Consider the following 13,834-nt stretch of genomic DNA (forward strand, 5'->3'; position numbering starts at 1 on the left):
TAATCGTACTCTACTGTATTTCTTTGATAATAAAGAATAAGAGAATAAAATAATAAAAAAAAGGAAAAGGGAATGCACTCTTTTTGGAAAGTGAACTCCGTCAATATTCCCTTTGATGGAATCGTGCTCTTAAAATTATAGGTATTTCGCGAAGCGATTATTGTAGCCAATAGTATGTAGATATGTCTATAACGAATTCTCCGGGGCCTTTGAAGCATTAATTACATCATCATGCAAATTGTTAAATAAATTCATAATGAAGGTTGTGGCGAAGGAAACGTTTTGAAATAGAACACACACGCATACACGTAGACATACAAACACACATATGACTAGTAAATGACAAAGCGTCGATCTCGATTTCGTTTAATAGGAAACGATTACTAAATGACTAGCGTTAATTAGCATTGCGTATTAATAATTAATCGAGCTTATCTCTCCTAATTCACGAAAAGTATATTTTGATTTAATAATGATATGACAATAGTAATGACAATAATGATGACAATGATAAGTGATTATTAAGTTCTCAGTTTCGAAGATTGAATATTTTCAATATTTCTATAATAATATAATCGAATCTCGTTAATCGATACTTTTATTTCTCGAGAGTACTCTCTTTAGAAATTTCTTAATTATTTTGACGGAGCATAGATGAAAATATATTTCAAATCAAGTAGTATTTATCAAAGCAAAAACGATAAAAAGAAAAAAAAATAATTCGTAGAAAAAATCTACTTTTTGTTATCCGCCAAAATTGTTACAAGAATTCGTTCTTAAATTCTTTTCCTTTTTTTTTTCTAATATCTTGAATTAAGAAATAAAGGGTTTCTTACATCGTATGAGAATAGCTTCGTTCGTCGGTGCCTTCACTGTGTAATTCTCCTCCTCGTCCAAAAATACATAACTGGCATTAAAACCCGTGCCGTCTAATCGATCATTACTTTTGAAGGTTACACGAAAGAACTTTCTATCGCTGTCAACATCGAATTCCTTCATCTGACCACAATGTCTCGAGTATTTTCGATCTTTCGCCATATAGTTCGAGAATTCAACGAAGTCACTCGCTGTCAGAGCTTCGCACCTGAAACAGAAAATCAATGACGATATTTTAATATTCCATCCAAATTGAAAATCATATATATACGCACACACGTGTGCACATGCATTTCATTAAAAAATAAATCACATTTATTCGTCATTTATTAAATATATCTAATATTTAGAATATGCTTAAAAATAAGTTTAACTAACGAACGGATCTCTCTCTATCGAAAATATCTACAACAGAGATTATGTCAATAAAACTTAGATATTTATTAGCGTTTCGTATTCAGTAAATTTCATTTTTAATTAACGCATTTTCGATTCCACGAATTTGCCTCTCTCTCTCTCTCTCTCTCTCTCTCTCTCTCTCTCTCTCTCTCTCTCTCTCTCTCTCTCTCTATTTCACTCGTTAATTATTCTCGAACATTATGAAGCGTAATTAGAAACGTTAAAGAAAGTTAACGAAAAAATAAAAAAACGAAGAGAAGAAAATAAAAGAAAAATGAAAAAGAAAGATTCTAACAAAACGAAAGAATATGTTTTCTAACTCGCATTAGCAAAACTCGTAATAAACGGATTAACTTTCTCTCAGGCAGCACTATCACCGCCAGCAACCAGGCGAAAATTTAATTTCGATTTAAGCGCTACGTGATCGTATATATACACGGAACATTAGGTATTACGAGCAACATTCATCATCGACCGGTCCATTGCATACCGCATACGCGCAGAAAATGTGCTGTCTATTCCGTAAATACAGAACATAATCTAGACACTTTATATTATATAGTTATATATATATATATATATATATATGTGTGTGTATATCTAGTGCAAAAATAGACATAATATTTCTCGAAAATCCAACTCGTACCTGTAATCTTCTTGATTAATTATCTTCTCACTGAAATTAATTATTTTGTCTTAGATATATAAATTAATAAAGCAAAAAACAAAAAAAACAGAAATAAAAAGAAAAAGAAAAAAAGGGAGACAAAAAATGTGGAACATGTTTTTTCACGCTACCATTGTACGTTTGCAATTAGAAAATTTTTATTGTTTTTTCTTATTTTTCTTTCTCTTTTTCTTTCTCTCCTTTTTTTTCTTGTTTTTTGTTTTTTAGAAATACGAAAGAAAAAAAATGTATATATAAACGAAAAAAAAAAGTATATTCTTTTAACTATACTTCTCTCCCTGTGTGCATGCAGCAAATTCTTACGGATTTGTTTGGCATTACGGTGTAATGCAGCGACACGAACGACAGGACGAAGCGAGGAGGAGGTAGGGAACGTACATATTTTTCCGAGCGTTATTATACTCGTGCAAAGTCGACGACCCTCGTTACCACCGTCGCCAGTAGTCGCAGGAACGTTTTATCGATTTCTCCTATCACCAACCGAATGTGTATTTTTACGTTGCGTAATATATCCTTTCGATTCGGTATTTGCACTTACTTCTTCGATAATAATTCAATTTTAATTTGATCTTTCTTTTTTTCTTGCATAATCGAATCCAAAAAGTCATTTCTATATCATTATAAAGTCAGTTAATATAATTTTTATGGATAATCTCTCTTGTCGATTGTTATTAAAAATTAAATAAAAAAAAAACACAATACATATATTATCATTAGTTTATGTGTGTATGTGTGAAGGAATCACACTCGAAATGATTCAATTTTACATAGACGCTTCGCCATTCGATCGTTTTTAACAAAATATCGTTTATATCCAATTTGCAGAGTCTACGGGCTAGCGATGGACATCGTTAACTTCGTTACTTTGACTCTTTCCACGTCGCAAAAGTCTCTAATAACGAGCTGTCATTCTGAAAGTCACGTACGACCTCTGTTTCGAAATACATACGTACATATATATATATATATATATATATATATATATATATATATATACACGTACATATAGAAATGAGACACGAGGACACGAACTCGCTACCTTCGTTCTCTCTCTCTCTCTCTCTCTCGATCTTGTTTTTCTTTTTTTCTTGTATGTTTCTTCTCGCGAACTTTATTTCTAAGAAAACGAAACGATGAGATAATCTTTCTCGTTCGTTAAATAAATAAGTCACGAGTTAAACAAAAGTTTCGATAACAAGAAAAAGAAAGAAAAAGAAAAAAAAAACAGGATAGAAATTACATTCAACGCGTTTCCAATGTCCTTGTCGCGATGAAAAATGTTTCGAATGATGGCGGACACGTTCCTGTTTAAATTTATGTCGAACGATTCGAAAACGAAAAGCGACCTTATAGGGAAACCCATCCAAGAGAAATTCAACATAATTTTTCTTCGTATACTTCCTTAGGCTGTTCCCGAATTGCTTTTATAGCTTATAGAACGGCAATCCCATAAGTAATCCAATCTTGGATCTTCGTGAACATAATTTTAATATGTATACGTGCATAGAACGTCCTATCTTTTTCTCATTTCATCATTTATTTTCACTAATCAGAAACTTTTAAAGCTTCGTACGTATAATACGAACGAACACATAAGGACATGAGATTCGATAAATCCGATTTATTTCTCTTTTCTTTCTTATGTCATTCTCTATCTTCTTTCTCATTCACTCTTACACACCCTCTCTCTCCCACCCTCCCTTTCTCTTTCTCTCACCCTAAACAGCCTATCGTTGTTATCTGTAAGTCGTAATTATGGTAATGAGCAAGCTAACCTTTCTCGTAATTTATTTTACGTTCGCTTTTCTTTCCCTTTTTTTTCTTTGCTATCTACAAAACGAGAAAAAAAGTATTTGTAACTTCGCGACCGTCGAATGGGCGTATTTAATTAAAAAGTTTAGATAAAATAGAAAAAAGAAAGAGAAAAGAAAAATAAAGCACAGAAAACATTTTCAACTTCCGGCTTTCATTAACACGCTATTAAAAGCATTCTTAATGAATTTCTATTAAAGAAACATACATGTGTCAAACACGTATGTATTTGTTACACAGGTATATGTACGAAATTACATATAAAGTTGAAAGTATGAATAAAAGATTCGTAAAATAATTTTCTAATTATCATTGATAAAAGTATCATACGAAAGGAATATATTTAATAATCGAGAAAAAACGACCAATAAACGAATATGATAAATCGATAAATATATTGAACTGAAAGCAATAAATATTTTCTTGGACGAAAATAGCTTTTTAATTTAAAGTTCCGTTAAGGCTTTCGTATCGCGACGGTCGTAACTAAAAGAAACGATAAATCGATAATGTGTCTCGTAAATAACTCGTAACTATATATATATATATATATATATATATATATATATATATATATATATATATAGTTTATATCGTCTATTTATTGTTAGACTAATAAAATAAGACGATATCGGTGAAATCTAGACGCAAAGATCTGATGGACGTAACTCATCTTTTATGTAAGAAGATTGTATATTTCCTCTCTTTCTATTTCTCATGTATGTATGTACATATCTTTTATTCAAATTCGCAAATTCACTCACAGTCTCTCTTTCTCTCTCTCTTTCTCGGCATGTAATTTCCTGGCATATACAATACTTCGTATACCTGTTACTACTATTTAGGTAGAAATCGTATTGAAATAGCAATGCTTGTTCGGGAACAAGTAAGAATTTTCGTTGCAGTTGGAAGTAATATTACTCGTGAGAAAGAAGAATTATAACCTACAGCTAAATTGGCTAACTCGTTCGGAAACAAAGAACTCGATGATTCGTACATGTTCGAGTATTTTCTCTTTTTCTCTCTTTCTCTTTTTCTCTTTCTCTCTCTGTCTCTATCTCTATCTCTTTCTAAAAGAGGAAACATTTTACTAGATAAATAGTACGGATAAGTAAGATTTACACGTATCCTCCGACATTCTCGAAAATGTACATCCATCGAAAGCATAAATGGTATGAGCTTGAGAAAAGAAATATCGATACTTGAATCGATGAGGCTATTATCGCGAATGGATTTATGGTGTATTTGATTTAAGTACATACACGTATGTACATATATACCTTGTTGTATTTCTTAGGTTCTTAAAAACATAAAAAATGAAGCTTTTTATATAGTATTGTGATCACTATAACAATAATGATATTTTACTAGTGCTATTCCTTTCAAACGAAATAATTCTTCATTACTTTCTTTTTCTATTTTTTTTTCTTTTTCTTGTTTTTGTTCTTTTTTTCTTTTTTGTCAGACGAAAAGAGACACGCTATTTGAACAATGGATCATTCCTTTCTTTCTGCAGCTCATTTCTTTTACCAACATATATCTCTTTCTGTTTACGAGAAAGAACACTGAATCTACGAGACGAAATACGATTAAGTAACACCCAATGGTGCACTTACACTAATTGAACTCTCATTTGTCTCACGATATTTACGACTACAATTTTTTGTCGACGATCCTTTGGAAAATTATTCTAGAGTAACAAAAAGAAAAGTTTAGATTTCTCGACGTAAGCACACGCACACACATACATACATACATATACATATACATACATACATACATATATATATATATATACACGCAAACATCCGCATTTTCGAAATTTGTCCTGATTTGAAATAATTCTATAATTCCAATCGAATGTATTATTGATAACTCATTAATAATAATAATTATTAACATAACATTGATGATCGAAGGACATCCAATGGAAAATCGAGAGAAAATTTAGATAAAAGTTAGTACCAACGTTTCAACATATCGTACGATTAGGAAATCGAATGAAAAGCCACGGGGAAACATCGTTAATTAGTGAATTTCGATAATGAACGAATCGTTACAGTATAGTTAGGAAATTGATAATCCCGTAGATTTAATACGATCCAATTAAGAGCGTGCTATCGTCGAGGACACATATATCGACGAACTTTCTACGTACACATTCTCACGTATCAAGTCCGATTCTCTTAAATTTTTCATAGGGTTTTCCACCCATACCCGTACCTACATACAGACACACACACACACACAAAGTATGACGTATCGCTAATATTCTTGTTAATTATTATTCCGGAAGTTAAGGCTGCTTAACTTCTGCTCGAAGCGTGTTTGACTTCGTCGACAGATATGGACAAAATATGAACTAGAAGCGCAACAAGGGTATTGCGCTTATCACAACGACGTATAAATTTGTGTTGGTGATAACCCTCTTACGCGTAACCTAACAATCGGCTTAACGTGAGTTAGAGTATTAATGTTAGTAGGCTGAATTCACCCCTTGTCATCTCCCACATTTATATCGGTCCAATCCGGTCCAGCTCCGGTTCAACTCGGCTCGGCCTTAATTATTATCGAGAATATTACTACGTTTTTTTTTTTTTAATACTTTTTACGTCTATACTACGTTTCATACACACACGTATATACATATTTTTTAACTTGAAAATAGATTACATTGAATGAGAATCGAATTTTTAATAAGCTCAGAAACGCCATTGAAAATCCAGTTGGATTTAAAGATAAATTGGTATACGTGTGCGTCTTAAAGCTCGGTCGATGCAGCGAACAGGATCGATGCGTACGTTTTTAACCTTATATAATGGTTCTCGAAGCAGTTTTATTTCCTTCTCCGGGGAGAGTTCGATAGACAGGTACTACACCAACGTCGGACGTTAAGAATGACGCTAGATAAGTCGATTGGCCTAGTTTCGAACTAACGCTGTGAAAGGTTATTAGCGATCCTTATGAAAGGGGACTTCGAAAGACGATTATTATAAGAACGCATTTATCGTACCTTAGATGATTAACATTCATCGAGTTATTCTTTTATAATTTATCTTACTTAACTAAATTATTTATATATATATATATATATACGTACGTGCGAAATCAATTTTCTAAGATGTGAAGTCCGTGCGAGTCTGTACAAGTCTGTGCGAGTTCTGTAGATACGTACGTACATATGACTCATTGTTCCTCATGACATCATCACGTAAAATCCCGAAAATTTTTTCAAAACATTGTTTCGGTACGAGTATGTTTACAAGTGTGTTTACATGTATTTACGTGTAAGCGTATACTTAGTTAGTAGGAGAGTTAGATGTTTGTTTTCTTATCGGATAGAAAGGACAAAGGAGAAGGTGAACGGAGAGACCAGTTCTTGAAAAGACGCGAAGCTGTTAAGACGTGATTCGACAATACGAGAAGTTCTCTCGGTTTCTATCTTTCTATTCATTTTTATAATTTTTCTATCATTTTAATTAATCTTTTACTACGAAACGTTCGATGTTATACGTATATATAGATTATTATTATTCGATTATTATTTTACTTGCTTTATAAGTGTATTTATGATATAATATAATATTTATCTTATATTCAATATAATACATATTGTTATTTAACAATAACAATATCATATATTTAATATAAAATAATCTTCTATATTTTATTGTACAATATATATACATATTTATTTATTTATTTATGCGTTATTATCAACTTTGATAATGAAAAAACTTACGGTAATACTCCTTCGACGTCGAAGAAATGGAAATGAAGATGCACACGCTCGTTTGGTTGGCCATTGAAGAAGTAGTGACACTCGGTATCACGTGGATATAATCCTGGATAGTTTGGCGACGCAAACGTACCGTTGCGAGTCTCGTTGCTGTTGAAGACAAAGGCACAGGGATATTTCGCCTCCTGTCGACCCGTCGTTATACCGAAGTCTAAAGCAGTAAAACAATTTGCGAGTTTAGTCATTTAGTTTACCTTCGTTTTTCTCAATGACATAAATGTTTTAAGCATTCAAGTTGTAAAGTCCTTATGGTTAGGTTCTACTATAGCACAGAGTGTTCTTATGTGGTGGAAGTATCCTACAACGAGAAGAAGAGTCCTTGTATAATGGGGGAGGATATCCTACTACGAGAGCGTCTTTCTACGATAGTGATATCCTACCAAAACGAAATATCCTTGTGTAGTTATAGTAATAATGTTTTTATGCGTTGGATAAAGTTATGAAAAGGATATTCTATTTATGAACGTTTTCATTACATTTTTATATACACACACACACACATATATTTATGTGCATATGCATATATTTACTGATGGAATCCGACGAGAGAGTTATTTCAATTAAAATATTCGTACATTTTTTATTTCAGACGAATATATATGTTTGTCTTCTGTAATTATGACGTATGATACTCTGGATAATATGTTTCATTTGCTTTTTATCTCTCTTTCTTTTTTTCTTTTAGTTTCTCTACTCTCCTCTTATTTCTCTCTTTCTTTCTCCCTATATATATATATATATATATATATATATATATATATATATATATATATATATATATATCTTTCCTCGATATTCTCTTTATTATAATATAGTAGTATTATTAATTAATATTGTAATTAATGATAATATTTATTTTTCAGATATTCTATATTTTAAAGAATTTCAATATTCGATATTTATTATATTTATGATTAAAATTAAACAGCTGAGTATATGTACGAATAAACAAGACTATTGTCAGAAAATTTATTCTAATTACATATGAAATTGTCAGAATATTTTTATGAAATTTAACTACGTGAAAAACATAAACGAACGGTTTTCATTCGAGCAATAGATTTAATTATTTTAACGAAGTAGAATACGAAATTCTTTATTAAATTGTGGTCATTCCTTTCGAGTCTGATAAAATGGAAATGATCAAATTCCAGGGACTATTTAGCGATCGATAAAAGACGACAGAGAAAGAGAATATCGTCGGAAGCGAGAGAATGCAATCACTGTTCGAGGTAGAACGATGATTATTTCTTAAACCCGCTCGTTATTCTAATCGTTGGCTTGTAAATTAATCGAATCGGAATTTTCCAGGTTAAGGATAAAATCGTATTATTAACGAGAACATTTTTTCTACCTTTTCATTCACCCATTCAACGTTATCAAACAATTACGGTATCAGCGTTGATTATAATAGACCTTGAAAAAGAAAAACTCACCTTATCATGCATTTTTATTTTATATCATTTCGATTATATATATATATATATGAAGAAAAAAAAAGGAAAAATAAATCAAATTGTTTCTAAACGAAATATTTTGCGATCGGGAAATATAATTAAAACGAAAATTAATCATTGAATATTAAAAATATAAAAAATAAGAAGTAAATGTGGAAGGTGAGATATTTGAAATTCTAAATGAAATACTTGAAGTAAAATTTTGATAATTAAGTGCAAAGTGGAAAATGATAAACGGACGAAGTACAAACGTTACACAGGCTTCCTGAGAGAGAGAGAGAGAGAGAGAGAAAGAGAAAGAGGGAGGGAGAGAGAGAGCAAAAAAGAGAGAGGGAGAGAGGAGGCAAATTACAAGGGGTACCAGCAGGCCGTCACGAATATAACATGATTTAATATTTCAACCACATGAGTACCCTTGAGTAGCAAGCACGTTGAATCACGTCGCTATTGTCTCTCTCTTTCTCTCTCTCCTGCTTGGTTAGACATTTCTCGATCGAAACCTCATTACGAACGACTCAATTAACCTCCTTTCCTTTCTCTCTGTCCCTCTCTCTTTCTCTCTCTCTCTCTCTAGTTCAAACATACACGCAGTCAGACAGGCAGACAGACAGATACAGACACACACACACCACTCTGATTTTCTCATACATGAAGAAAATTGATCTCGACTGGTTCGCAAGGATTCCTGCTGTTAAAATTTTCTCAGAACACGATTTCCACCTGACAATTTTCTTTTCCTTCAAAAAATAATATTCAACATCTTTTTTTAATTCTCCTTCGAGAAACTTAAGAATCCTACGATCGATCCCGATAAAAATAAACAACGTCATTTAAGAAAACGTGTGATAAATATAACCCGATATAATATCGCTCAAACTAAGTTAAAAATTTTTTTATAATATATATATATATATGTATGTATATAGTTTAAAATTATATACTCTTGTGAGTTTATAAGAAGAGAAAAGAAGAGGAAAGAGATGGAAAAAGAAGGAAGAGTATGTTAATTACGAGATCGAGGGTTGTCAGAGTTCGTTTGAAATAACTCGTCGTCGTCGTTGTCGTCATCGTCGTCGTCGTCGTCGTCGTCATCGTTGTCGTAGTTGTAGTTGTAGTTGTAGTAGATACGACGAAACTCTCTCTCTCTCTTTCTCTCTCTACTCGAGTTCCTAAAGTGCGGTGTACCAGAACTCGGCCAAGTTTCCTCGGGGTCGTAAACATCGAGTAATAGGCTTTCGCAAGGCTCGCCTACTTTTGCGCTTAGTTAGCCGCATTTGTTATGAGTACTGTATATGCGAGAGAAGCTGGAGAATACAGTGATGGTGGTGGTTGTTCTGGTGGTAGTGATGGTGATAAGGGGAAGGAAGAAAGAAGGACCGAGGAACGAGACGAGACAAGAGAAAGAAGCAGAGGGAGGGAGATAAAATAACGAAGTGGAAAAGAAGCTGGTCCACCTTACTCGGAGACTTTTCAAAAGATCTACCCCAACTACGATGGTGGTTGTAGAAAATAAGCTCTCCTTCCGCACCTACATTTTTTCTATTCGCATTTATCGTCGACATAGAGGCCCACGATTTACGTTATTTCTTATTAACTTAATGTTTACCCTTACGAAATACCCTCAGGCCATGTCCTTTTTCTCGATAACGAGAAAATTCTTAAAGAAAATTCGTGGTAAAGAAAATCCTTAGTTAGAGAATGACATTTTCTATATAATATAATAACGAGTTAATTAGAAGGAAAAAACGAGCAAGAATGTATTATAAATGTTAATATTTATACGTCGGATAATGTCCGTATTCTATAATATAAATTAATATAAGACAAATTTCGTTGCAACAATTCCGAATATTTTTCATTCATTTCTTTCATGATAAAATTACGTGATATTTATTTCGTTATTAAATCGTTGAAAGTAAAGTTTGTCGTTAATTAAAAAAACTACAATATATAAATAAATAAATAAATAAAAGGACGACTTGTTTAACCTCCATTAGTTGAATGCTTTCTTTTACCTTTGTCGATGGAATATGTAGTTAAAAAATTGTTTGCAAATATTAGTTCAGAGTGAAAATAATTTCTTTCGAAAGGACAAGCAGTTTTTTTGTGTCCCTTCTTTTTGTTACACAGAACCGAGTTTAATATCCGGCATAATGCTACACATCTACGAGTTATCTCTGTACCAGGAACGTACACATATGTTCCCTTTCTTTCTCTTTTACTTTCGTACAAACATATATACGTAATGTAGATAAATACTACTATATATACATATATATACGTACACATACATGTATACGCATATGTACACGGCGCAAGATCGTTGTTTGTGATCCACACTGTGTTTGCGTGTTTCTCTCTCCACGATACAACCCGAGAACTAATATTGATAAGATCAAAGGGAAGGAATGTATGGCCGTTCAATTTTATACTTCTGTACCAACATAAAATGTACCACCAATACATGGCGATATCTAACTTTTACATTAAATTACATTTATAAAACAATTTTATATTGGTAGAAAAAAAAATCATATTATATATTTATAAAGAGTAATTTTTTTTCTGTTGTTTTTATTCTCCAGCGAGCTTTTTATTTCAATTTTTTTTGTATATTTATATAAAGTTTTTTTTATATATTTATATATAATTTTTTTATATAAAATATGCAACGCATTGTAATAGGGATTGTAAGATAACGTAGCGGATGTAAACGCGTTTTCCAAAATAACGTATATCAATTTGTTAATAGAACTATTCTCTCTCTTTCTCTCTCTCTCTCTCTCTTTCTCTCTCGTTATATGTTTTAAATCTCACTCGGTATGCACATTTCGCTTTTACAGCAGGATTTTAATCCATATTCCCCTGTTTTTCATTTATTTACGCACCTCCATTCTGCGTAGCCCTGCAAAGTGCACGTTTTCGCATTCAACCAGCGTGAAATTATCGGTTTTAAACGCAGAGTCGATTGAACTCTTTCTCATATTTCCCCTCTTATTCTCTTTCTCTCCCTCTCTCTCTCTTTCTCTTCGCTCTTTTCTCTAACATAAATTGTAATTATCGACGGCCATCCGTAGCTTCGCGTTGAGCGAGATATCTCGAAATCATGAAATTCTAAATAACGAAACACCAATTCGTATCTCTCCGTATATCTTGCGTACTTTCTGCATTGCGGAATTCGGATTGTATTTCGCAGAAAATACTGAGATATTTCTTGCCTTGGTCTTAGAACGATGCTTGTAAGTATATATACGTGTGTGTATCCTGATGTAATTTAATCTAAATGTCATGTAACAACCTCATTTATTTTTATTCTCTTACTAAAAAGTTACATATACTAATTAATTGTTTTTAATGAAACTCGAAATAAATTCAAAGAAAAACAGAATCGATTAATTAATTGTTAATGGCGATAACTGAATGATTCTCGTATTGTGTACATTCGAAATAAATAAAGAAAGAGAAAAAAAGAAATAATAATGAAGAATAATGAATAAAAAATATAGGAGAAACAACGTCAATTAGTAATTATCAATTATCGAAGGTACTCTGTAAGTACGAAAAGGAAAAATGATTAAAGCTCGTTTACAAGATGTGACGTCATAGAAATAACTTGGACAATGTTTTACGATAGCATAGCAAGCGAGAATCGAGATTTTACGAGCTGACTGGCTTTGAGCGGTTAATCGACGAACACGGTCGGTCGACATCCGACACGCGCCACATTCGTTTATGTTCCTGCAGTTCTCTTTTTCTCTCTTTTTCTCTCTTTCTCTCCCTTTCTCTATCTTTCTCTCTTGTTTTATACCTTCCTACCTTCCTCGTTCGGACATTCGTTTTGCATTTTGACATCTAAATCTCATATATTTATGACACGAGGGTGCTACGAGTTTATGACGCCACTTGACAGTTCAACGGAGATAACGTACGATTAAACGCATCGTTGAACGCTTCGCCTAACACATATTTATATATCTTCATACACACACACACACACACACACACACACACACACACACACACACACACACACTCGTTTTATAATCTTTACACGATTTAGCCTACAAACTCAACAAGCATGAAAAGGAACGTCAAAGGATTTACAAAGAATTTCTTTCTCTTCGTTATATCTTCTTTTATTTTTTTGTTGTTGTTTTAAGTTTAACAAGAAAAGAAGAGAAATAACTTTTTCTTCTTCTTCTTGTTTTTTCTAATCGATCAAAGAAAATCGTGCACCTATATGCATATAAGAAAAATGTGTTAAACAAAGTCATTAAAATATACTGCACTTATTATATATGCAATTTTGTATTAGATAACGTTCAACAATTAAACGAAATTGTTTAAATATGAAAGTGATAATTTTGTTTTCCTATTTTTCGATATCGTTGCTATCAAACTTTTGACTTTCCAATGACGTTGTTGCCTATATACCGTATGCATGAGCTCGAAATGCTTGGCTCTTCCATTTTTTTTCTTCATTTCTTTTTTTTTTGTTTTTTACCATGAACATCGCGTAGGTGCATGGCAATTATTAAAAGCGTGATTACATTCCACTCCCAAAGTAAATTTTCCCATGGTCGTTACAACCACCGAATGTTTGATTATTCTATTAAAAGTTATAAACGTTCACACGGCAACGAGACGAAAGGGCGAGCATTCATTTTTAAATTTTTTGTTGTGGTCTCGGTGTTGGCCGATAAAAAATTCACGTCGATTTTTTTAACATGAAAAAAAAAGAGAGAGAGAAAAGACGGAGAGAGAGAGAGAGAGAGAGAGAGAGAGAGAGAGAGAGGAAGAATA

At 32.4% G+C, this 13,834-nt stretch overlaps 1 protein-coding gene across 2 annotated transcripts in view; it reads right to left on the reverse strand.

The window, feature by feature from the left end:
- LOC127068319 (suppressor of lurcher protein 1) overlaps nt 1-13,834 on the reverse strand; it is a 299,973-nt gene that overhangs the window by 6,162 nt on the left and 279,977 nt on the right. For both annotated transcript variants that reach the window (XM_051004344.1, XM_051004343.1), the window contains exons 12-13: nt 7,518-7,725; nt 837-1,084 (exon numbers count right to left, since the gene is read on the reverse strand). In XM_051004344.1, the coding sequence (XP_050860301.1) occupies nt 837-1,084; nt 7,518-7,725 (456 nt within the window). The remainder of the gene's footprint in view (nt 1-836; nt 1,085-7,517; nt 7,726-13,834) is intronic.

Source organism: Vespula vulgaris, chromosome 13 (genome assembly GCF_905475345.1).
Source record: "Vespula vulgaris chromosome 13, iyVesVulg1.1, whole genome shotgun sequence".
In the NCBI taxonomy this organism is placed as follows: domain Eukaryota; kingdom Metazoa; phylum Arthropoda; class Insecta; order Hymenoptera; family Vespidae; genus Vespula; species Vespula vulgaris.